Here is a 23,463-nt window from a genome sequence, read left to right on the forward strand (position 1 = left end):
CTTCCATTTCCTTATTTATAAAACATAGGAGGACTAGATGAGGTTAGTGTTTCCCAAAGTGAAACCTTTAACACTCATGGGGTATGAAATAATTTTAGTGCATGGAAACAGCCTTAAATAGCACTGAATCACAGCATAAAAACGTTATTCCCATGTTAATTCTCTTTCAGTTCTCCTAATTAAGGCAAAGAGAAAGCTTCAGATTGGTTGTTGGCATGTTTTAAATTACTTTCCATTACTTGGTAATTTTCCTTTAAAACTTTTTAAAAGATGTTAAGTGCATAGATATAAAAATTTCTCACCACACACAAAAAAACTGTAACTGTGTGAGGTGATGGGAGTGTTAAATAACCTTATTGTAATTATTTAACAATATATACCTATGTAAAATCACTGTCGTATACCTTAAACTTACATAATGTTATATATAAATTATATCTCAGTAAAGCTAGGAAAATAAATAAGTAAATGAGCAAACAAAACATTTCACTTGTTTGCATTGTATTTATTTTTACTGTTACCTCTATTCAAGTGATGTTGGTTTTTCATTATTTTAATAATATTGAATTTCCTTTTGAAACAAGTTTATTTCAACTAAAAAAAAGAGTTGTACCAATGATAGCTACCATTTATTGAATGGCTACTACATGCCATGTACTTCATATATGTTATTTCTAATGGTCCCAACAACTCCAAGATAAGAATCGTTATCTCTAGTTTATAGCCGAGGTGACTGAGGACCAAAAAAGTCCTCGTTGTATGCACGAAGTCAGATGCCTAGTAAGTGACTGAACAAGGATTTGAAACAAATTTATCTGATGCTGAAACCCACATTCTTCCTACTGTGCCACTCACTGTGCTTCCTCGGCACTGGATTCTAATATCTGAACCCACACTCTGGAAACCGCTCCGAATGGGCCCCATCCAGCAGGCTTGGAGCAGACTTTTGCCTCTGTGACCTCTTTGCTGCACTGGACACTCTCTCCGCTCTGAATTCCTGTCCTGGGTTGCCTTTATCCAACTTCTCCCCTCTCCTTCGTAACCATGTTGTCCGTCTCAATTTCTGGCCCCTCATCCCCATGTGTTTGATCTTTTCTCTTTCATTCTTGCTCTAGAGACCACTGAAAAATAACCTCTGTCCCAATCAGATTTGAGTTACAGCACTAGATCCACTTTTCTGAGTCAAGTACGCACTGTTACCGACTACAAGGGAATGTACAAGGGAAGATGTGAGGCTCACAGGGCTGGAACGTACCCAGGTAAGTAAGGTGAATAGCTGAAACATGAAGACGTGAACCCAGACGCTCAGCTCAGAGCAACATTTATGGGGACGTGGAGGTCCAGTGACTGGGGAGTGTAGGTGTGCGTGCACGTGTGTGGGGGTTATGGTGCTTTTTCTATAAGGACCAAACATAGGATGGGAGGGACATGGGATGGGGGTTGGAGAAGAAACGAAAACAAAAAACAACTCCTATAAGAAAAGAGTGGCCTTGGAGGCACGGTGGCAGGCTGGGTCCCAGGAGAGAAAATATCCATATGGGACTCTGAGGGAGAGGGTAGAGCCTTAGGGAGACAGTAAATTGTACCGAGTTGCAAGCGTTCCTTTTCTGTCTTGTAACTAACTCTCTTCCGATAATGTCCAGGCGTCAGCTCAGTTAGAGGTAACTTGGGGAACTGCCCACACTGGGTTGGGGCAGCAAGAAGCTGCTGGGCTCTGCACAGTTCCTTCCTGAGGCCAGAGTGGTGGGCACTGCGGGTCTAGAATCCAGAGGGCCTGGGAGCCAAGCAAGCGTCGGTCTTTGGTAGAGAGCAAGGAACCCAGCAACAATGAGAACCGGTACAGAGTAGACTGAAGCAGAGAAGGTCTGGAGATCAAATCCCTGTCTCCCAAATGTAACAGAAGTAGCAGGCTCGGGTAAGGAGGGGGAGACCAGACCCTAACGTCCACTGACAGTGGCGATTCAGGAGGTCTCCTGGGCCATTCTGTGTCACTGGTATTGACACACAAATAAAAACAGAAGTTATACAAAGTACTTGGAATATGAGTTGCCTTGGAAACAAGACACACTCCACTTTGTTTCTCCAAGTGAAGCAGGACAAATTCCCCTCAATGTTTGAGTGAGTTTAACCACATGGTACAGTGGGAGAGTTTTGGAAGTCAAAATCATCTCAGATTAAATTGCTCAAGCTACAATTAATGTCTTTGGATCTTAGTTTCCCTACCTGTACAATGGGAAGAAAAGCACTGACCTCACACCAGTACTGTGCAAATTAACTGAGATAACAAAGGAAAGCGGATGGCACCAGGCTTGTGCCTAGCAGGGCTCAATGATATCGCTTCACTTGCTTTCTGGGCTCTGGACTCCTAACCCTTCCCCAAACTAGGTCCCGATACCACAGTGGATCATCCTTGAGAGGTCATATCCTACCTTTGGTTAGGGAGTGAATCCCAAGCTTGACTTGGGAGAAGTTTCCGCTTCCAATTTCCCCTCGGATTCGGTAGAAGCCGATCCGTTTTCCCAGCGTGATCTCTCTCACCACCTTCTCATCTTGGGACATGTCCTGTGTCAGCTTCTCGAAGGGTGTCAGCTGGCGAGCCTGTCCCTCCTCCTCCTCCTTGTCGCACTCCGTCTGACAGCCACTTTCCACGCTGTCCCGGCGATCCCACCTGGCATAGTGGGGGTGCACCAGACCACCTCCATTCACATACACCGCCGTCATCCTCACTGCAGGCTCACGTCTCCATCTCAGTCAAGAGGCACCGATCAAAGGCAGGTTGGTGAGGCATGCAAGAGCCCAGTGGCTGGGAGATGGAGGTCAGGACTGCCAGGGAGCCGGGTCCATGAGACTGGCCTGCGCACGTCAGAGGAGAGCAGAGACAAATGGGCCGGCAGAGCCTACACAGCCCAACCCAACGCTGCCTGCCTCACGCGTGACATTTCATTCCTTCTTCTTTCAGGTTGAACTTCCCAGCTCTAACTGTGCAATCAGGCTCCTATCCAGTTACCATAGTCACTTCCCTGGAAGTTTTTGGACAGCAGTGCAGTCTGATGTTCTGTGGTAGGTACCTGTATCCCAGGACAAAAGCTCCAGTTTGCTATTTTCTTAGAAGGCCAGAGAATCTCTCACTCTCCTGTGTAAAAGCCTTGCAGGGCCCCGCAGGGCCCTGCTGCTGGCGCTTATCTCTGATCTTCATTTTGCATTTCTCTTGCTGGCAAGTCGCCGGGCTCTGGAGACCTAATAATCTAGACCTCGGGAAAGAAGAAACCTGCAAATCAGCCTTCTAGTCACACGGGCAGCCGGAGAAGGATTAAACCCCTGCAGTGTCACTTTAGCCGGCCTTTATTTAGATGAGCCTTCCTCTAAGCCGTGAGCTGTCTCAAAAATTTGGCAGGTGCTGGTTCCTCCTAAGAACGGAGAGTAAGAAAATGTATTAGCCCATGCTAATGCGCTGTCCAAGTTTTATGATGGATGTGGAAATGCATTGTAAGCATTAATCTAAAAAGTACTATTTAAATTTCAGTTATGACTCATACAGTAGTAAATGCTTGAATGTATATGACTTAGTAAGGAAAACGTGATAGTTCACACACTCCTCGAGCTACATGTTGGAAAAGCCCTCACAGCCTGTAAATATTTCTAGCAAAACAATTTTTCTATTTCCTGACATTTAGGAAAATATGCATTGGATTGCTTTGGGTGGCTTTAAAGCGAGACTTTAAGAATTATAATATAGTAATGATGATAAAGATCTTCTATTAATATCAGTTTTCAAAAGATCTTACGTTGAGTCAAATAACAGTGTGTTATATTTCCTTTGTACTCTATGTTCTCCTACAACTTTTCCTATACTTTCTGGTTGTTCCTGCTATTTCTGTCATTCTATGACAAAGGCTAATTTCTCTTCTAGGATTATTTTCTGGGTATTTCTGATCAGGTGTCAGCCTCCGGGCCCAACAGCTCATTTTGAAGGTGCAGAAACAGAGGGTAATGTTACCAAGGGTAAAAGTCTATGGCATCCTCAGTGATAAGAAATGCTGCCAAGCTAGAATGTCTTCCCGACCTTTTTTTCTGCACCCTCTAGTAAGAAATAATCACTTCCTTTCTGCATCCCCACAGCACTTTATGTATTTTCCAAAATGTCTCATCTCCGTGAAGGTGGGAACTGAGTTTAACTGATCTATATGCCCTTCCCCCGTCCTGTCATGGTGCACAGTGTCCTACATAAAGAAAACATTCACTAAATGTATTTTGAACTTGATTTTTGGATTTCAGCACTCTGAACCAAAAACCTGAGTGAAAACATGAGAGATGTGAATTTCCAATTCTGTTTGATGATATCACATGATTGCAGTTAAGTATAGGGCTGCTTATATTGTTACTGTGGTTAAGTAGGGGGTTCCCTAATAAAGGTACGTGAGGACAGGAGAGAGGAGACTGCTCCCCAGCACCATTCCTGTTTCTGCAGAGGGGAAGAGGAAGCTGGAAGAAGGATAAAGGATAGAGGTTTAAAGGGGCTGGATATTAGTAACCACACACATCTCTAAGTTAGAGTCTGATTAGGATGTTTTAAAAGATGCTCTTAATAGGAAAGATCCTTAATTAGGTTGAGGAAAATCTAAGTCTGGTTGTTAAGCTTTCTGGGGTCATGGGCTCCTTTGAGATTCTATGGAAATCTATGACCCTATCCCCAGGAAAAAAAGCACACACACACAATTCGTGCCCAATTTTAAGGGGTTCACAGACCCTCTGAAACCCATCCCTGAACCTCATATTAAGAAGCTCTCTGGCACTAGACATCCTCAGATCCCTGGCAGAAACAGAACACACAGATATGAAGTGGGGTTGCATGAATTGTAATTCTGAAAGAAACTTTAGCTTAACCTATGCAAAGAGAGTAAGGACTCTGGACAGGACACAGTGCTTGGGCACCTCATGTTCTAGCAGCTCTGTGAAGGACTTCTTGGCTCTGGGTCCTTCCTGGCCTTTCATAGGACCCAGGCGTGCTTCTCCCAGAGCATCTCACCACTACGCTGTCTGTGTCGCTGACCTCCTTACACCCCAACTAGATAAGCCCCTAGAGGGCAGGAAACTGCACCTTATTCTTCTATCTCCCAGAATTCAGCACAGTGCCTGGCACTCATTTGATAAACGTTTAATAAAGAAGGAATGAATCAACTTACCAAGTTACTGATTGTTACATTTAGGTATGATATAGTAGAGGTGAATATATTATAAACTAATAACACTATCCTACTATTTACTTGAATGATTTCAGAAAGCTTATTTCAGTTCACCTTTCCCTAAGGCCTGGGCTACCTTCTAGTGGCTGTCGGATTCCTGGCCCTACCCTCCAGTGCAGGTAAAAGCTTAGCCAGAATTCTACCATCAGACTGAGAATTGCTACAGCACTGCTTGCAAAGGACAGGAATGCAAAGTTTCCCCAACTTTGCCCTTTCCAAAAGATCAGCTGTCCCAGGTCTCACATCTCCTGGAACCTGCTCTCTGACTCCCTGCTCAATGCTTGGCCAGGACTTTTTCTCTGCTTTCTTGGTTCCCGGACTCTCCTGACGTGGGCCCTGTATCTTGAATTCCATTCAGGCATGCGATTTACAATTGGGTTTCACACTTGCTATTCTGATTAACTTTAGGGCCTCCAGGAATTCCTCGTCTCCCCCTCCCAAGTCAACCTACAGGGAGAAGTCGATGTAGTGGCCAAGTGTGGTCAGGCTCTATCTTGAATTGTATACCCGACACCCACAAATTAAATTTCTTGCACAATGGTTTTGAAACCAATTGTCTTGCCTTAATGGCCAAGATAAACAAATCTTTTGTTTAGATCACATAAAGAATTTTGATTTATAATTTACAATGTTGCTATGAGTTTGTATTGAGAAAGAATTGCAACTTGTTGGATCAGCTAGCAAGCCAGCTGGGAAGAAAAATTGAACCCCTGCCTCACACCTATTCCAAAATAAATTCCAAATAGATCACCTAAGTAAATGCAAAATAAATGAAACCACAAAATACTAGAAAAAAATCAGAAAATGTTTATGATCTCAAAGAAGGCCATAAAAGAAAACATTAAATTTGACTACGTAAAATAATCATTTTCTGTTTGCCAAAAGTATCATAAACAAATAAAATAAATTCAATGATAAACTGGTAGGGAAAGATTTCCAATATATATGATAGATAAAAGGATAATTTACTAAATAAAGAATTTTCTCAAATTGATAAGAAAAGCACCAATATCCCAAAAGAAAAGTGATTTAAAAAATATATGAGCAGGCATTTTACAGAAAATACAAATGGCTCTATACTAAATTTATAAAAAGATACTTAATATCACTTACAACCAAAAAATATATACATAAAAACTACACTGAAATTAGATTTTTTTTACAAATAAATGTGGAAATTAATTAATACAAAAAATTGATAATACATTGGTCATAATGTGTTTGGAAGGACAGGAACTCTCCTTCATTGTTACTGAGAGTACAAATTGATACAACTCCTTGGAGGGCCATTTGGCTATAACAGCTATTAAAGCACAGATGTACATATCCTTTGCCTCAACAATTTCACTCCTAGAATTTATTTTATGCACACATGCACAAAGATATACCTATTTCTAATATACATATGGATAGATAGGTATTCACTGCTGCATTGTTTTGTAGTAAAAAACCTAGAAATTGTTTAAATACCCATTAGTAGGGAACCAGTTAAAGTACTGTATATAATGGATTACTATGCACTTGTGAAAAAAGAATGAGTTACAATAGCCAAGATATACTGTTAAGAGGCCAGACATGTATATAATGTGACATCAGAAGTGTTAAGAAAGAGGAGGATATACCTCAGAAACTGGCACTAGTTATTGCATCTGGGGAGAGAGGGGAGAATTGTTGGACGAGGAATTGGAGTAAAAGGTGTACTTTTCACTATTTACTCTTTTACATGATTTACATTTTTCCTCACGTGCTCATATTTACCTTAAAAGAGAAAACAAACACATATAATATGTTGCATCTTATGTAATTGGTGTAGAGAGTTTGCTTTACTTTGGGTTATATAGGGAAATGACCACCCCCGATTCTCTAATATCTAATGGATTGCTTTTAAAATCAAATGATAATTAGGAACTCTGGTTAAATACAGAGAATTTTGTACTTTAATTTATGTCTACTTCCTCCCCAAAACCCACCATAGGAATAGGAGGGAAGAAGGTATAAATCCACAAGGACAAAGAGAGTAAGAGAGGAGACAGCAGCAGATGCAAGACGTCAACACATTTGGGGGAAGATGGAAAGCAGATTGAGGAGTGGTGAGTGACATGGCAAAAACAGTGAAGAAAGCTACAACCTAATTCCTTCTTGGGTCTGCCAATGAGATTCACCTTTCTGAATGCTCAACAGACTTCAAACCATAAGAGGCCAAGTACCTCAAACTTTGGAGGAATGAAGCAGACCATACACATGGATGTGGAGCAGAAAGACCTCCACACCTTTCCCTCCTCAAAGCCAGGTTGTTCCTCGCTCTACCCACTCCCAGTCCAACTCAGGAACACAAGGCACAGGACGGGCGATTCGGTCAGACTCTGGATTATGGGGTCCCCCTTCCCTTCATTTCCCTGCACCCCAACATTCTGAGTTTCCAGAATGGAGAGAAACAAGCATGTAATCTTCCAGGCAGGGGATTCTTCTTTTGCATAAACTACATATCTAAAGAGAAAAGACAAGAAACCAATATTTGGAAGTTCTCTAACACAAAAACCACCTGAGCACTTACTGTACAATCCTCTGGATGCCAGGTTCACTCACATACAAAGAGTTTCCAATCAGAATTTAGTGCCTTCCATTTAGAATGAATGTCCAGTCAAGAAACACTAGATACCTGAGCAAAGGCTCCAAAATGCAAGAAAGAAACCATAGCCAATGAAAACAATAACAAAAGGAATTCAAAGGAAACGGAGAAATGCAGGAAGCAGAAGACAAAGATAAGATACGGCATCCATAAAATCAGAACAAAATTTGAGAGAGAGAGAGAGAGAGAGAGAGAGAGAGAGAGAGAGAGAGAGAAACACCAGAAAGAGCTTTCCTAGAGATTGAAATTAAACAATTCAATTTAAAAATTGTAAAAAAAAAAAATTAAAAATCTAGAAGACATAAAGGATAGAGGAAAAAAGACAAGAAAACCAGATAATCAATTCAGAAATTTCCAGAGGCATACTATTGCACTCTCAATAAGTAAGGCATATTTTGCTTTGTTTTGTTTTGTTTTAAGGAGGGTGCTGCTCACAGTGGCCATAGTTTTGATTGTACATGAATTGCCAACAAATCTCAGAAATTTCAAGAACAGTAATGAATGAGGAAAAACTCTGGGTTCTCACATATTCTAATAGAATAAAATAGATGAAAAAAATCTTAACAGGAAAGAGAAATCCTGTTTGGATGCATCAATACTCATTTTTATTTTGCAGAATGTATTTTTTTTCCTAAAGACTTTTCTTAGATGTCTGGAAATAGAATTTCTGATTACAGATAAATAATTTAAATTTTGATTACTTTCTAGCTATATCATGTTGAAAAATAAGCAAGTAATGGAAATTAGAACATACCTAATTGCTGATGAAATTCCCTTTCCTTAGATGCAAATGGGGTTTGTTTTTATTTTACCTTTTGCCCTTTTGACTTTGACCAACGTTTATGGACATTAATGAAAGCTTAGGAACCCAACCAGCCAAAACTATGGAGTCCCGTCATTGTAGATCAAAACCTCTGGAGGAGCCAGAATGTTCCTTAATTATTAGCTTACTGTTGCTGCATAGCAATGCATTAAATAAGATTAAAGAAAACAGAGCTTACTTGGTGATTTATTTTCTTCACTTACAACCCACTGTGAAAATAACATCAAAGAAAACCATCTTGTCTTTGTTCTCTTTGTCTGAGTTTAAATTACAAAACTTCTGGGCAATGCTCTCAGGCAACTTCTTCCTTGGTTGGCAAGGCCAGGTACTGGTTTGCTTAGAGGAAAACCTGGGTTATCTCTATGTGTGGCAAGAGAATGCAATGCCAGCCAAACCCCATGTAATCCTTCTCAAGCATGGTGCACGCTCAAGGAGAATTATTAGCAAACATAATTCATTTGAAAATCTATTTTAACATTTAAAATTTATTTGCATCATCTTAGCTTTTCACCTTAGCTCTTTGTTTTTCAACACACGTCAAGATCCCCATGGGTGGGGGCGGGGCAGCTAGGAAATTTGAAACAAATGGAAAATCAGTGTGAACAGGTTGTGCCCTGGTGATGAACACAATAGTGCTCCTTGACACCCCTCTTGACCTCTTGGCCACTCTGCCCAGATGTCCCTCATTTTGTTTGCCATCCAGAGCCAGTCCAGCCAGTCTGCTGGGCTGACATCAGCTCTTCCCACACAGCGTTCTACCAATCTTGAGGTATCCTGGACCATCAAGGTCACAGACTCAAATGCCTACCAGGGCCAGGCAGGTGTTCTCTGGGGCTTAGTACAGCGGCTGAAGCAGTTCACGCCCAGCTTCAGCCAGGGTGGCCATGCTGGAATGCAGGCTTACTTTTGCCAGGCCTTTTAATTCTTTAAAAGCAACAGGAAATCAAGAAATTTTTGATAAACACTCCCAATTTTTAAACGGTGGATTAAATGTTTTTAAAGCATTGTATGGCCAAGTGAAACTGAAGCATGAGGCCAGATTTGGCATTCTGGTTGTCAAATTGCAGACTCTGCTCTAGGCTTTATAGGAACATCATCAGAAACAAACAGAAGGGCAGTCCATAGGTCCATAGTCAACTACATCCGGGAATGGTGCGTAGCACACCACTCTTAGATATTTGCATTAGTACCTTACAGTCTTGTGGTATTTAAAACACATACACAAATAAACAAACAAGACCTCTTTTTCGTTTGTTTGTTTCAGTGTTCTGTGAGTATATTTAAACACCTAATTCATTCTCAAAGAATACCTTTTTGTAACTCATTTTTCTTACAACTCTGACCTCAAAGTTAGACAAAAGCTATAAAATATTCAATTAATTGTCAATTAAATATCGGTAAGAATTTGGGTCCCAAGAGGAAGAGTATGAAAACAATTCAGTATAGAATGAAACAAAACAGATTGGTTGAGTTTAATTCATAAATGTAAACAACTGGGTGGAAGCTGCCCACCTCAGTGAGGTCTAGTATGACACAGTAATTTCTTAGTGATTAAATATCTTTTAACCTTAGGAAGATTTAGCATTAAAAGCAGAAATGTTTAAGAGACTCAACTGCCATAGTTTAATGTTTTTGTTTCAATGAGCCTGTAGAAATTAGTATTTTATGTATTTATAATGTGAAGAAAATTGGGCATAATGAAGTAACTGCTATATAATAGAATTAAAGATGATTATTAAAATTTACTAGGTCAAAAATATAATATTTGCTATTTTAAAATTTTAGATATTTTACAACAGGCAACAGTGCCTGATGGATAGATGTATGGACGGATGGATGGATGGATGGATGGATGGATGAATGAATGAATGGACAGCCTGTGAGGTGGGGTATTATCATTCCCTTTTTGCAGATTAAAACAAAAAACAAAAACAAAACTAAGGCCAACTAAAGTTAAGAAAGCTGTCCTTGTTTTGTTTCATTTTTTTTGTTTTGTTTTTTTAGATTTGAGATATAAGTGAAATCAAAACAGAAACAGACTCATAGATACAGAGAACAAACTGATGCTTGCCAGATGGGAGGGGGTGGGAGAATGGGTGAAAAAGGTGAAGGGGAATAAGAGGTACAAACTGCCAGTCATAGAAGTCACAGGGAATGTAGTACAGCATAGGGAATATAGTCAACAATACTGGAATAACTATATATGGTGACAGATGATCGCTAGACTTATCATGGTGATCACTTTGTAAGGTACTTAATGTCTAATCACTATGTTACACACCTGAAACAAATACGACCTTGTGTCTCAGCTATAATTAAAAAATAAAATTTATTAAAAAAAAAAAAGTTGCCCTTGATGTCTTGACTATTAGCTCCATGAGGATGGAAACTGTGTGTTTAAGTCAACTTTATAACACATGAAACCAGGAATTTCAAACACCTGAGGATGAGAATGGAGTCATGTTCCAATTGAAACATGTTAGAAGCTCAGGCCCTTCCTCACAAAGATTTTAATCTCATTTATAACTCACTTCCAAAAACAAATGTTCCCAGTTTCTCTGAGGGAGTATGCAAGCCTCCAGACAAATAAGGAATGGCACTAAGATACAGGATGGAATCATGGATTGAATCACAAGCAGATGGCCCTGAGCAGAAAAACAAAATATATTCTTCATCTCCTCAGAAATAACTAATTTAGGAAACAGTGCAGGACACTCCTGCTTATTTGCAGTTCATGGTTTATTTTTAGGAGATTAAAAATATTTGCAAGTCAGAGCAGAAACTGCTCTTCTGCTGCCTTATAACTTTCTTCATCTTTAATGTAGTGTGTTCACTAAGAAGCAGAGAACACTCAAGTAATGGCTGTAGGGAGTGTTAGAAAAACATTCTTTTCTATTTGAGCAGAACTAAAGAAAGTCTGTCATGGCAGGAGGCTGGAGGGCCATGGTCGTGGAGAGGAAAAGTGCTGCAGAACCAAAGTTCTTACTTCTACTATCATAAGAAGTTCAAGTGGAACTGGAAACCTTTAATAAGAGCCTCCCATACCTCATAAGTCATCCTCTCACACAGTATAAGCAACACATCTGAAAATTCTTCAATATTTACCCAGCAATGGAGGTGAGGGGTAGTGGTGGCAGGGGACAGGAGGGATGTTATTAAATATAAAAAAGTGACTAGTGTCAGTATGCAGTAGTAATCTAAACTAACAGAATAGAGATTTATTTTTTTAAAGATCTTCATAGACATTTAATACCCTGTTTCCCAAAACATAAGACCTAGTCGGACCCTCAGCTCTAATGCATCTTTTGGAGCAAAAATTAATATATGACCCAGTATATATTATATTATATTATGTTATATTATTATTATTATTATTATATTATACCAGGTCTTATGTTATAGTAAAATAAGACCAGGTCTTATATTAATTTTTGCTCCAAAAGACGTATTAGAGCTGAGGGTCTGGCTAGGTCCTATTTCTGGGAAAACATGGTATGTGATTTCAAACTACCGGCAAAAGATAAATGATTTAATACATGATGCTTGTAAGGACTGAACCAAGAGGTGGCTTAGGAAGGCTTTAACTCTCCCCCAACCTCAATTCTCCCTCAGATCTCCCCATTCTTTGATATAGGTAATTCACATTTTCTTAAATAATGTAAAGTGCCATGCAAGCAAACATAGAAGCTCATGCATTTCCAGTAATAGTACCACTCCAAGACCCACCCATATAGAAATTCTGGAGTTACTATTGAGTGTTGGGACACATGCATATGTATATATATGTTTATTTGTATATTCATAGAAAAAGTTCTGGAAGAACACAGACTGAACTCACGGATGACAACTTGGTGGGGGCAGAGAGGAGAGAAGGGTAGTTCAGCTGGGAGTAGTGAAAAGGGGTATGTAGGGTCGAGGCTATTAGTTACCACCCCACCATTCCACCCCTGCATCTGTTCTTTCCTCTATAACAGTGGTTCTCAGCCTTGACCTGCATCAAAATCAGGGAGCTTTTAAAAACTATGGAAGCTCACAGTTTTCAAGTAATACTGTTAACCTAAATTTCATTGGTTTGAAGTTTTGTGTGTATTTAACTTGGTAAAATTTGTTTTGCTTTATAGTTATATACAAGCTATAAGGAAAAAGAATTTAAATGGAGTTTTATATTTGAACATTTTTCAGTATCTTTTAATGTAGAATTTTTATTTTTATTTGTCTATAATAAAGTAATTTAAGTCCCATCCATCCAGAAAGTTGTGACAATTTTATTCCTTTAGAAGTTATAGGTACATGACACAAGTCTGAGAAACTCTGCTTCTGAGGGATATTGTCCCAAATCAAACAACCCAATGGAGGCATGGAATAAGCACTGATTCAGGGTCAGAATGAGGTTAGGGTTTTGTGTTTTCCACCAAATGCCTGTGTGGCCTTAAGCAAGTCCCTTCCCCTCTCTGGGCTTCAGTGTTTTTAAGGGCAAGTGAGAGTGTTGGACCCCATGATGTTTCAAGATCTTTCTGAGATTCTCTGTTTTAACAATAGAGGGTAGATTCCAGAACATTCATAGTGGGGAGGGAGGGGAACCCTCCTGAAGTTCAAATGTCACATTGCCCCCTCCTGGACCTTTGCAGTGTTCACATGAACGAGATTATGAACAATGGACATGCTGAAATATTATAACCCAGTTCCTTTTCCTCCTCACAAACAATTTAGAAAGCCAGATGTTAAGGTTTTCTAGTAGAAGTATTAGAAGACAACCCAGGAAAGGGCAAAGGGCATCGTAGATGTTGACATAAGGGAGGCACTGGACTCAGGACCTGAGTTTTACACAGTTTTATCTTCATTTAATTCCCCCAATATAATAAGTATTATTAGCTATTCTTTATCAAGTGTTTTATATGTACCAGGAACCAATTTCTAAAAAAATCCTTCCAACAACTTCCAGCCAGGCTAGAATGTCTCCGTCCTGACTGGCTCCTGCTTTTTCCCATAATTTTTCCCTTTTCCCTCTCGAAGTATTCCCCATTCTGTGAAGGTGGCTCCTTTCCCATTTCCTTTTAGAAGCTTTCTTTGCCTACTCCTGAGCACACTGCTACTACCCTGTGGCACCTGAGGCCTGTATCTCACAATCTAGTCGTTGACTTCACATACTTTCTGTTCTATTTGTGTGAGTCAAGCCTCCACATGAGCTCTCCTTGTGCACATGCGACTATGCACAGGACATCAACTCTGTTCTCCTACATTCCCCTTTCACCCAGAACACTGCTGCTCACGTTGGGCTTCACAACTCACAAGATACCTGTCTTTACCCGCATCCTTCACCTAGTTCCTCTGTAGGAGAAATTACTTGTACTCTTGGGTAGTCATCTCTCATATTTACTCTGAAGTAGGAAAAGCTAGCTTCTGATTTTCTTCTCCAGACTTGTTCCTCTCACTTCTTGGTAAATCTCATGTTCAATCTGTCAGCAAATCCTATTGGCTCTACCTTCAAAATAGATCCAGAACACAATCACTTCATCCCATTATTACCCAAATCACAATCTTCCCATTATTGCCATTGAATCCAAGCCACCCTCAGGTTTTGATTAGATTAGAGCTACAGTTTCTACAGCTGGTCTCAGAGCTTCTGTCCTTACCTGCCTTCTGGCAGCTCCCAACATGGTCTGTTTCAAACAGAGCACACAGGGAGATCCTTCTAAAAGATGTCATATCATGTCACTTCTCTACTCAAATCCCTTTGATGGCTTCCAATATTACTCAGAGTAAAAGCCAAGACCCTTAAAACGGCCTTCAAGTTTCCTCCCAATGTTGTCCCATTCTTCTATGATGTCATCTCCTCCAAATCTGCCCCCTACTCACTCTACTGCAGGCACACTGGTTCCTCACTCTTACTTGAGGGCCCAGGCCTGCTTCTAACTTCTGCAAACTCCTGCTCATCCCTTAAGAATCACTTTAGGTATTACCTCTTTCAGGAATCTTCTGTACTCATCCACCCACCATAAACCAGGTGGAAGCTCTCTTTTGCACTTCCAACCTCTGTGGCTAGCATTGTGATCAGGCTGTCTCTCTCATCAGATTGTTAGTTTCTTAAAGATAGTGATCATGTTTGACTTATTTAGACTATATTCCTACAAGCTACAGTAATCAAGACAGTGGGTAAGGATAGACCAATCGATCAATAGATCAAAATAGAGTCCAGAAATAGACCCACACATATGTGGTCAATTGTTTTTTTGAAAGATTTTTTTTTTTTTTTTTTAAAGATTTTATTGGGGAAGGGGAACAGGACTTTATTAGGGGAAAGTGTGTACTTCCAGGATTTTTTCCAAGTCAAGTTGTTGTTCTTTCAATCGTCGTTGTGGAGGGCGCAGTTCAGCTCCAGGTCGTTGCCATTGTTAGTTGAAGGGGGTGCTGCTCACCATCCCTTGTGGGAGTCCAGGAGTCGAACCAGCAACCTCGTGGTTGAGAGCCCACTGGCCCATGTGGGAATCGAACCAGCAGGCTTTGGCGTTAGGAGCATGGAGCTCCAACCGCCTGAGCCACCTGGCCAGCCCTGAAAGACTTTTATTATAAAGTATAGCTAACAGTGCGGCCAGTTAGCTCAGTGGGTTAGAACATGCTGTTCTTAACAACAAGGTTGCCGGTTCGATCCCCACATGGGCCACTGTGAGTTGCATCCTCCACAACTAGATTGAAACAACTACTTGACTTGGAGCTGATGGGTCCTGGAAAAACACACTTAAAAAATTAAATTAAAAAAAAAATATATATATATATATATGCTAACATAGAATATTATATCAGTTTCAGGTGTACACCATAGTTGTTTAACATTTATATACCTTAAGAAGTTATCACCATAAGTCCAGCAGCCATCTGACACCTTGCTATGCTATCACAGTATTATTGACAATATTCCCTATGCTATATATTACATCCCCATGACTTATTTGTTTTATACCTGGAATTTGAACCTATTATTCCTCTTCACCTTTTTCTCCCCTTTTTAAGTTTTTCAATTACAGTTAACATTCGATTATTTTGTATTAATATCAATGTACAGTATAGTGGTTAGGCACTGTATAATTTAAGAAGTGATCCCCCTGACTCGTCTAGAAACCACCTGGCACTATGCATAGTTTTTACAATATTGTTGACTATATTCTCTATGCTTTACTTTACATCCTCTTGACTATTTTGTAACTACCAATTTGTACTTCTTAATCCCTTCACTTTCTTCACCCTTCCATCTATCACCCTGATAAATCTAGTACCTATCTGACATCATACATAGTTATTACAATATTATTGCTATACCCTACATCCCCATTACTACTTTGTAACAACCAATTTGTACTACTTCTTAATCCCTTCCCATTTTTCACCTACCCCCTGAACCCCCTTCCCGTCTCGCAGCCATCAAAATGTTCTCTGTATCTATGAGTGTGTTTCTGTTTTGTTTGTTTGTTTATTTTGTTCTTTAGATTCCACATATACGTGAAATCACATTGCATCTGTCTTTCTCTGTCTGACATACTCCATTCAGCACAGTACCCTCCAGGTCCATCCATGCTGCTGCAGATGGCAAGAACCCATTCCATCCCTGGCCAAGCAAGATTTCACTGTATATACTATGTACCACCTCCTCTTTATCCATTCTTCCATTGACAGACACCCAGGCTGCCTACACACCTTGGCCATTGTAAATAATGCTGCAATGAACATATGGATGCACATGTCCCCTTTAAGTAGCATTTTGGGTTTCTTCAGATAAATACCCAGAAGTGAGATTACTGAGTCCTTCTTTGTCTCTTGGTATAGTCTTTGTTTTAAAGTTCATTTTGTCTGGTATGAGCATTGCTACCCCAGTTTTTGTTTGTTTGTTCGTTTGTTTATTTCCATTTTCATGAAATATCTCTTTCCATCCCTTTACTTTCTGTCTGTATGTGTCTTTCAATCTGAAGTGATTCAATCTTGTAGGCAGCATATGTAAGGGTTTTATTTTCTTATCCATTCAGCCCTCCTATTCTTTCATTTGGGATGTATTTCTTCGTTTCCTAATTATGACTTCCTCTCTGGTTTTTTTTTTCTATGTCTTAGGTAGATCTGCTATGTCTCTTGCAGGAGGCCTTATGTAGTAGGTACCCTGTGGGGTTCAGGCACAGTCTTTCTGGTCACCTGCTCCAGGTGCTCCAGGAGTGTGTGGGTTGTGTGTACCCTCCTGTTATATTTGAGTCTGGATTGCTATTGGCACATCAGTGGGTGAAACTGCCCCTCAGGCTGATTGGCTGTGGGATTTGGCCATGTCCACAGATTACGGGCTGCTCTCCTGGGAAGCATATGAGATGGGATTCGCCCCAGCAGGGTCTGGTGCCTGTTGATACTGCCCTTTGGGTGTGCCACTTGTGGGACTAATTGGGCAGTGAAATGGTCTGAAGCCAACCTACAAATATATTGGTTTTGGAGCTGATTGGGAGGGGCTCTGGTGCAGGTCACCCACTGCCTGTGACCAGCTAGGGACTAACCTAGTAGCAGCTACAAAGTGATCCTCAGTTGGTCGCTGCCTGTGTTGGAGCTGGAGGCATGTGAAAGAGGTTACACTGTGAACTGAGGACAGCTGCCACCTGTACCGGGCCTGGGGTAGCTCTGCAAAAAGCCAGGACACACCAAGGCCCACTGCTGCCTGCTGCTGGTTGCTGACTCCAATAAGGTTCATCCACTAATAAAGCCCCCTGTGGTAGGGAGTTGGGTGTGGCGGGGTCTCAGTGAGTCAGCAGGGCGGAGCTTCGGAGCTCACCAGGCCAATCAGATTCAGATCTGGCTGTAAGCGTAGGGGGCGGGCTCAACACAGAAAAGATGGCGCCTGCCTGCTGTCTCCTTGAGAGAACAACCCCACTCAGGGAAAGTGCCGACTGCCCTCCAGGCCACTCCCTGAGGCCACACACCTCAGCCTGCCCTATATGTCTCCAATGCTGCCTAAGTCACCATCCCTTCACCGGAGCCCAGGGTGAGTACTTGCGAGAGAGTGAATCTGTGCACAGGCTGTTTAAGAGGATGTCTGGGTTTCCCTGCAGCCTTCCATCCCACCCAGATGGTTGGCATCCCCACTGTTTTTCACAGCCAAATGTTCTGGGAGCTCCTCTTCTTGGAACTAGTGCTCCTGGCTGGGGAGACTGGTGTGAGGCTGGGGTCCCTTGCCTCTCAAGGGGAACCTCCGTGGCCAAGATATCCCTCCTAATTTTCATCCAGCTTACAGAGGTTTGGGGCCAGCCCGTTTTGCGTCTTCATGTGGCTTCTTCTTTATATTTTCAGTTATAAAACTAAACTAGACTTCAGCTAGACTTCAGATGGTTCTACAGGTTGATTGTTCCATAACTTAGTTGTAATTTTAATTTGTTCACGGAAGGATGCAGGCATAGTGTTTACTCCGCCATCTTGGATCATTCCTGGTCAATTGATTTGGTTTTTTTTTCCAGTGATACCTTTTACCATTTTATTTATTTATTTATTTTTAAATTAAAGTTTATTGGAGTGACAATTGTTAGTAAAGTTACATAGATTTCAGGTGTACAATTCTGTAATACATCATCTATATATCACATTTTGTGTTCACCACCCAGAGGCAGTTCTCTTTCCATCATCATATATTGGATCTCCTTTACCCTCATCTACCACCTCACCCTCTGGTAACCACTAAACTATTGTCTTTGTCTATGAGTTTTTGTTTCTTCATTTGTTTGTCTTATTATTTTGTTGTTTTCAGTTTTATATACCACATATCAGTGAAATCATATGGTTCTCTACTTTTTCTGTCTGACTTATTTCGCTTAGCATTATAATCTCAAGATCCATCCACATTGTCACAAATGGTACTATTTTGTATTTTCTTACCGCTGAATAGTATTCCATTGTGTATATATACCACAACTTCTTTATCCATTCGTCTATCGAAGGACATTTTGGTTGTTTCCATGTCTTGGTCACCGTAAATAAAGCTGCAATGAACACTGGAGCACATATATCTTTACGGAAAAATGTTTTCAGATTTTTGGGGTAGATACTCAGGAGAGGGATTGCTGGGTCATAGGGTAATTCCAAATTTTTTGAGGAACCTCCGCACTGCTTTCCATAACGGCTGCACCAGTCTGCATTCACGCCAACAGTGTATGAGGGTTCATTTTTCTCCACAGCCTCTCCAACACTTATTATTTGTCTCGTTGATGATAGCCATTCTGACTGGTGTGAGGTGATATCTCATTGTAGTTTTTATTTACATTTCTCTGATGATTAGTGATGTTGAACATTTTCTCATATGTCTATTGGCCATTTGTATGTCTTCCTTGGAGAAATGTCTCTTCAGGTCCTCTGCCCATTTTTTAATTGGATTGTGTGTTTTTTTTGTTGTTGAGTTGTATGAGTTCCTTATATATTTTAGATATTAGCCCCTTATCAGCAGCATTGTTTGCAAAAATCTTCTCCCATTCAGTTGGTTGCCTCTTTATTTTGTCAATGGTTTCTTTTGCTATGCAGAAGCTTTTTAATTTGATGCAGTCCCATTCATTTATTTTAGCTTTTACTTCCCTTGCCTTTGGAGTCAAATTCATAAAATGCTCTTTGAACCCATAAGGTCCATAAGTTTAGTACCTACGTTTTCTGCTTTGCAGTTTATTGTTTCAGGTCTTATGTTTAGGTCTTTGATTCATTTTGAGTTAATTTGGGTACATGGTGACAGATAGCAGTCTAGTTTCATTCTTTTGCACGTGGCTTTCCAATTCTCCCAGTACCATTTATTGAAGAGGCTGTCTTTTCTCCATTGTATGTTTTTAGCTTCTTTGTTGAAAATTATCTGTTCATATTTATTTCTGGGTTGTCAATTCTATTTCATTGGTCTGTGTGTCTCTTTTTCTGCCAATACCATACTGTTTTGATTATTGTTGCCCAGTAGTACAAGCTGAAGTCAGGGAGTATGATACCTCCAGCATTGTTCTTTTTTCTTAGATTGCTTTGGCTGTTCGGGGACTTTTGTGGTTCCTTAGAAATCTGATGATTTTTTGTTCTAGTTCTTGAAAAAATGCCATTGGGATTTTGATGGTGATTGTAATAAATCTGTATATTGCTTTGGGTAATATAGCCATTTTAACTATGTTGATTCTTCCAATCCATGAACATGGAATGTCTCCATTTCTTTGTGTCTTCTTCAATTTCTTTTAGAAATGTCTCACAGTTTTCAGTATATAAGTCTTTCACATCCTTGGTTAAGTTTATTCCTAGGTATTTTATTCTTTTTGCCACAATTGCAAAAGAAATTGTTTTGTTTGTTTTTTTAATTTCTTTTTCTGAGATTTCATTGTTAGTATATTGGAATGCAATGGACTTTTGTACATTGATTTTGTAGCCAGCAACTTTACTGTATTTGTTTATTGTTTTTAATAGCTTTGTGGTGGAATCTTTAGAGTTTTCTAAATATAGCATCATATCATCTGCAAAAAGTGATAATTTAACTTCTTCATTCCCAATTTGGATGCCTTGTATTTATTTCTCTTGCTGGATTCCTCTGGCTAGGACTTCCAATACTATGTTGAAAAGCGGAGGTGATAGCCCTGTCGTGTTCCTGAACATAGAGCAAAGGGCTTCAGTTTTTCACCATTAATTATGATAATAGCTGAGGGTTTGTTATATATGGCCTTTATTATTTGAGTTATTTTCCTTCTATACCCATTTTATTAAGTGTTTTAATCATAAATGGATGTTGTATCTTGTCAAACGCTTTTTCTGTATCTATTGATATAATCATATGATTTTTGTCCTTTTTTTTGTTTATGTGGTATATCACGTTGATCAATTTGTATATGTTGAACCATCCTTGTGCCCCTGGGATGAACCCCACTTGGTCGTGATGTATCATCTTTTTGATGCATTGTTGCATTTGATTTGCTAGAATTTTGTTTAGGATTTTTGCATCTGTAGTTATCAAAGATATTGGTCTGTAATTTTCTTGTTTGTGTTATCCTTACCAGGTTTCGGTATCAGGGTGATGTTGGCCTCATAAAATGAGGCCATTTTTATGACATAATCTCAATTGATTTTCCATCAAGGCACCACGCCAATTCAATTAGGAAAGGGAAGGCTTTTCTTTTTTCCCCCCATTTTGTAGAAATTCTATTATAACATTCTTAAATCCAGTTCACATTGTTCCACTGAATTAAGTAAGATTTAAGTTCAAGGGGGACACAAAATTAGACAAAGATTTTTACCTTCTGAAGAGATGATCACAATTTCAATACAAATGGATGAGATAAAGTGGATAGCCTCTTAGCAACTTGTGTACTTTATTACCTTTAATAGAAAGTGCAAGTATTTCAAATTTTTTAGCTTCTGGAATATTATCCAAATATTTTAAATGCTGATGTTTAAGCTTCACATTAAAGGACATCATACTCTGAAAACAGGCCTGCTTTGAATATAGTTTGACAATTGTGGGGGTATTTACTGAAAGAAACTCTCCAGCAAATACTGGTATCTTGTATTTTAAAAATCAGCAAGACAGAATTTTAAAAATCTTAATTTACAATACATTGTAAACTGCAGACAACAAATGCTACATGTGTCACAACGAGCACAGGTAAAAAGTTTTTTTTCTAGATGTTTTATAAGACTTTGTAGCTTCCTTTATTTGTTGGTTGGTATGAATGTTATAGCCAGATCAGTTCTTCTTTTATGAGCCTGGTGATTTCTGCCTTTGCTTCCTGTACAGTCAGTTCATCGGCACTTTCAATTGCCAAGTAAATTTTCTGCTTGCCTTCCTTGCGTTCTTTGCCAGGTGGGAAGTATGTTCCTCTGATTGTAATTGTGCCTTCAGAAGATTCACTGATTCTCTGCAGAGCTTCCTTAGAGGTAACTTAAGGGACGTCTTTTTTTAACAAATGGTGCTAGATCAAGTGGATACCTATGTGAATAAAAGCTGAACTTCAGCCTTTATCTAACACCATACACAAAGTTAATTTGAGATGGATCATTGATTTAAACATAAAACCTAGAACCAAAATGTTTCTAGAAGTATACGTAGGAGACTATCTCCAGGACCTTGTAGTAGGTCAAGTTTTTTTAGATTGGATACAAAAGCACAAACCATAAAAGGGGGGAAAGAAATTGACATTTGATTTAATCAGAATTTAAAAATTTCTGAGTATCAAAAGATACCATTAAGAAAACCAATAAACAAACTAGAGACTAGACTATATACCCATATCTTTAAACAGTTTCTGGCACACAATAACTGCTCAATTAAATATTTGTGGAATAAATATATAAAAGACCTGGCTCTTTTCCACTACAACACACAGCTATTCTAATGGGTACCACCAGCTGAGATATCAACACCCTGTGACTGTTGAGTGGGTGGTACTAGAGGGAATATCTATTGTTTTGTAGGAAGGAAAAGTATAAAGTTTCCTTAGCAGAAATAAAGTGTATTATGTCAGCAAATTCAGGAAACTGTGTACAGGTCACTAGGACCTGTAGAGAATGAGAGAGCAAGAAATGAGTAACTGTAGAACATTCATATAAGTAAATTAGCTAAAAACACAGGTAGAATTTTGCCAGATGGAGCAGAAGGGGTATGCCTCATTTATATTTTCTCAGTAATGTTAATCATTTTATAAAGAGAAAAATATACGTGTAGATGCTGTAACTAGAAAATGAAGGTCAAGCTTCAAGTGGTTTACCTAGATCATAAGAGGAGTTGGAAGGAGTTCTATTAAAAAGGATGAAGCCAGGAAAGGAAAAAATTTAGTTGGGCAAAAAGGGTTAAACTTAAATTGGAACACTTGAGACTACTTCCGGGCATGGCATAGATCCAAGTTGACTGTATATTCTAGTTTGCCTGAGACTCTCCAAGTGTTTCCCAATGTAATTAATATTATTAGCTCCTTTTCTACTCTCAAAAGTATATTTATTTGGATGATATATAATGTGATCATCCTACTTATGTGTGTTATTTATTCCTCTCACTTTGGATAGTCAGTGAAGATAAATAATTGTGTAACTGCCTACCTATAGTGTTATTAATGTTTGTTTTACCTGTTAGTATCAATCACTGGAAAGAATCTCAGGCCAAGTGAGAGTGAGTACTCATTCTCCTGATGACCAGTGTCAGACTGGGTTGAGCAACTGTACAACCTGGTGTTTAGATTGCTTCCCTGCTCCTTACTGTAACCAGGTGAATGGGGCATTGGGAGTCTTCAGTGTAATTATTTTGAATTAACATAGTTCTATTTTACTCCTAAAACCACCAGTTATATTTCAATCGATATGTACTCTCTTTTAAAGACATGCAAACTTAGACATGGGATGATCCAGTTAAACGACTTGTCTGGGATCATTCGGGATAAAAATTCTAGATGAGACTCCTATTTATGATCAATTTATTTTTATTTCACTATCACCACCATCATTCATTTAACAAACATTTATTCAACACCTGTTATGTGCCATCAATGCCTTCTCCACATGATGAGTTTATTGAGGACCCAATGTCCTGGACGCTCACTCTGCATGCATGACTTAAACCAGGTGATCTGCTGCTGAAATAAGAACAGCAGGTACCCAAGTTCAGTGTTTGAAGTACGTTCTATGTTTTTACTAAGAAAATTGACTGGAAGGGACTTGCAGTTCTACAGTAAGACAAATCTTAATTGTAAAGGAGAACTGTACTTCAAGGGCCCAAACAATTCGAGTTCGTTATGTAACACTGATTGGGGGGCAGGTTCTTG

The 23,463-nt window shown here is 39.5% G+C and overlaps 1 protein-coding gene across 1 annotated transcript in view; it reads right to left on the reverse strand.

The window, feature by feature from the left end:
* Positions 1 to 23,463, reverse strand: part of NIM1K (NIM1 serine/threonine protein kinase) — a 61,937-nt gene that overhangs the window by 18,703 nt on the left and 19,771 nt on the right. The window contains exon 2 of the mRNA XM_074328960.1: positions 2,430 to 3,407. Within this exon, the coding sequence (XP_074185061.1) occupies positions 2,430 to 2,721 (292 nt within the window). The 5' untranslated portion in view covers positions 2,722 to 3,407. The remainder of the gene's footprint in view (positions 1 to 2,429; positions 3,408 to 23,463) is intronic.

The sequence above is a fragment of the Rhinolophus sinicus genome, linkage group LG03 (genome assembly GCF_036562045.2).
Source record: "Rhinolophus sinicus isolate RSC01 linkage group LG03, ASM3656204v1, whole genome shotgun sequence".
Classification (NCBI taxonomy): Eukaryota; Metazoa; Chordata; class Mammalia; order Chiroptera; family Rhinolophidae; genus Rhinolophus; species Rhinolophus sinicus.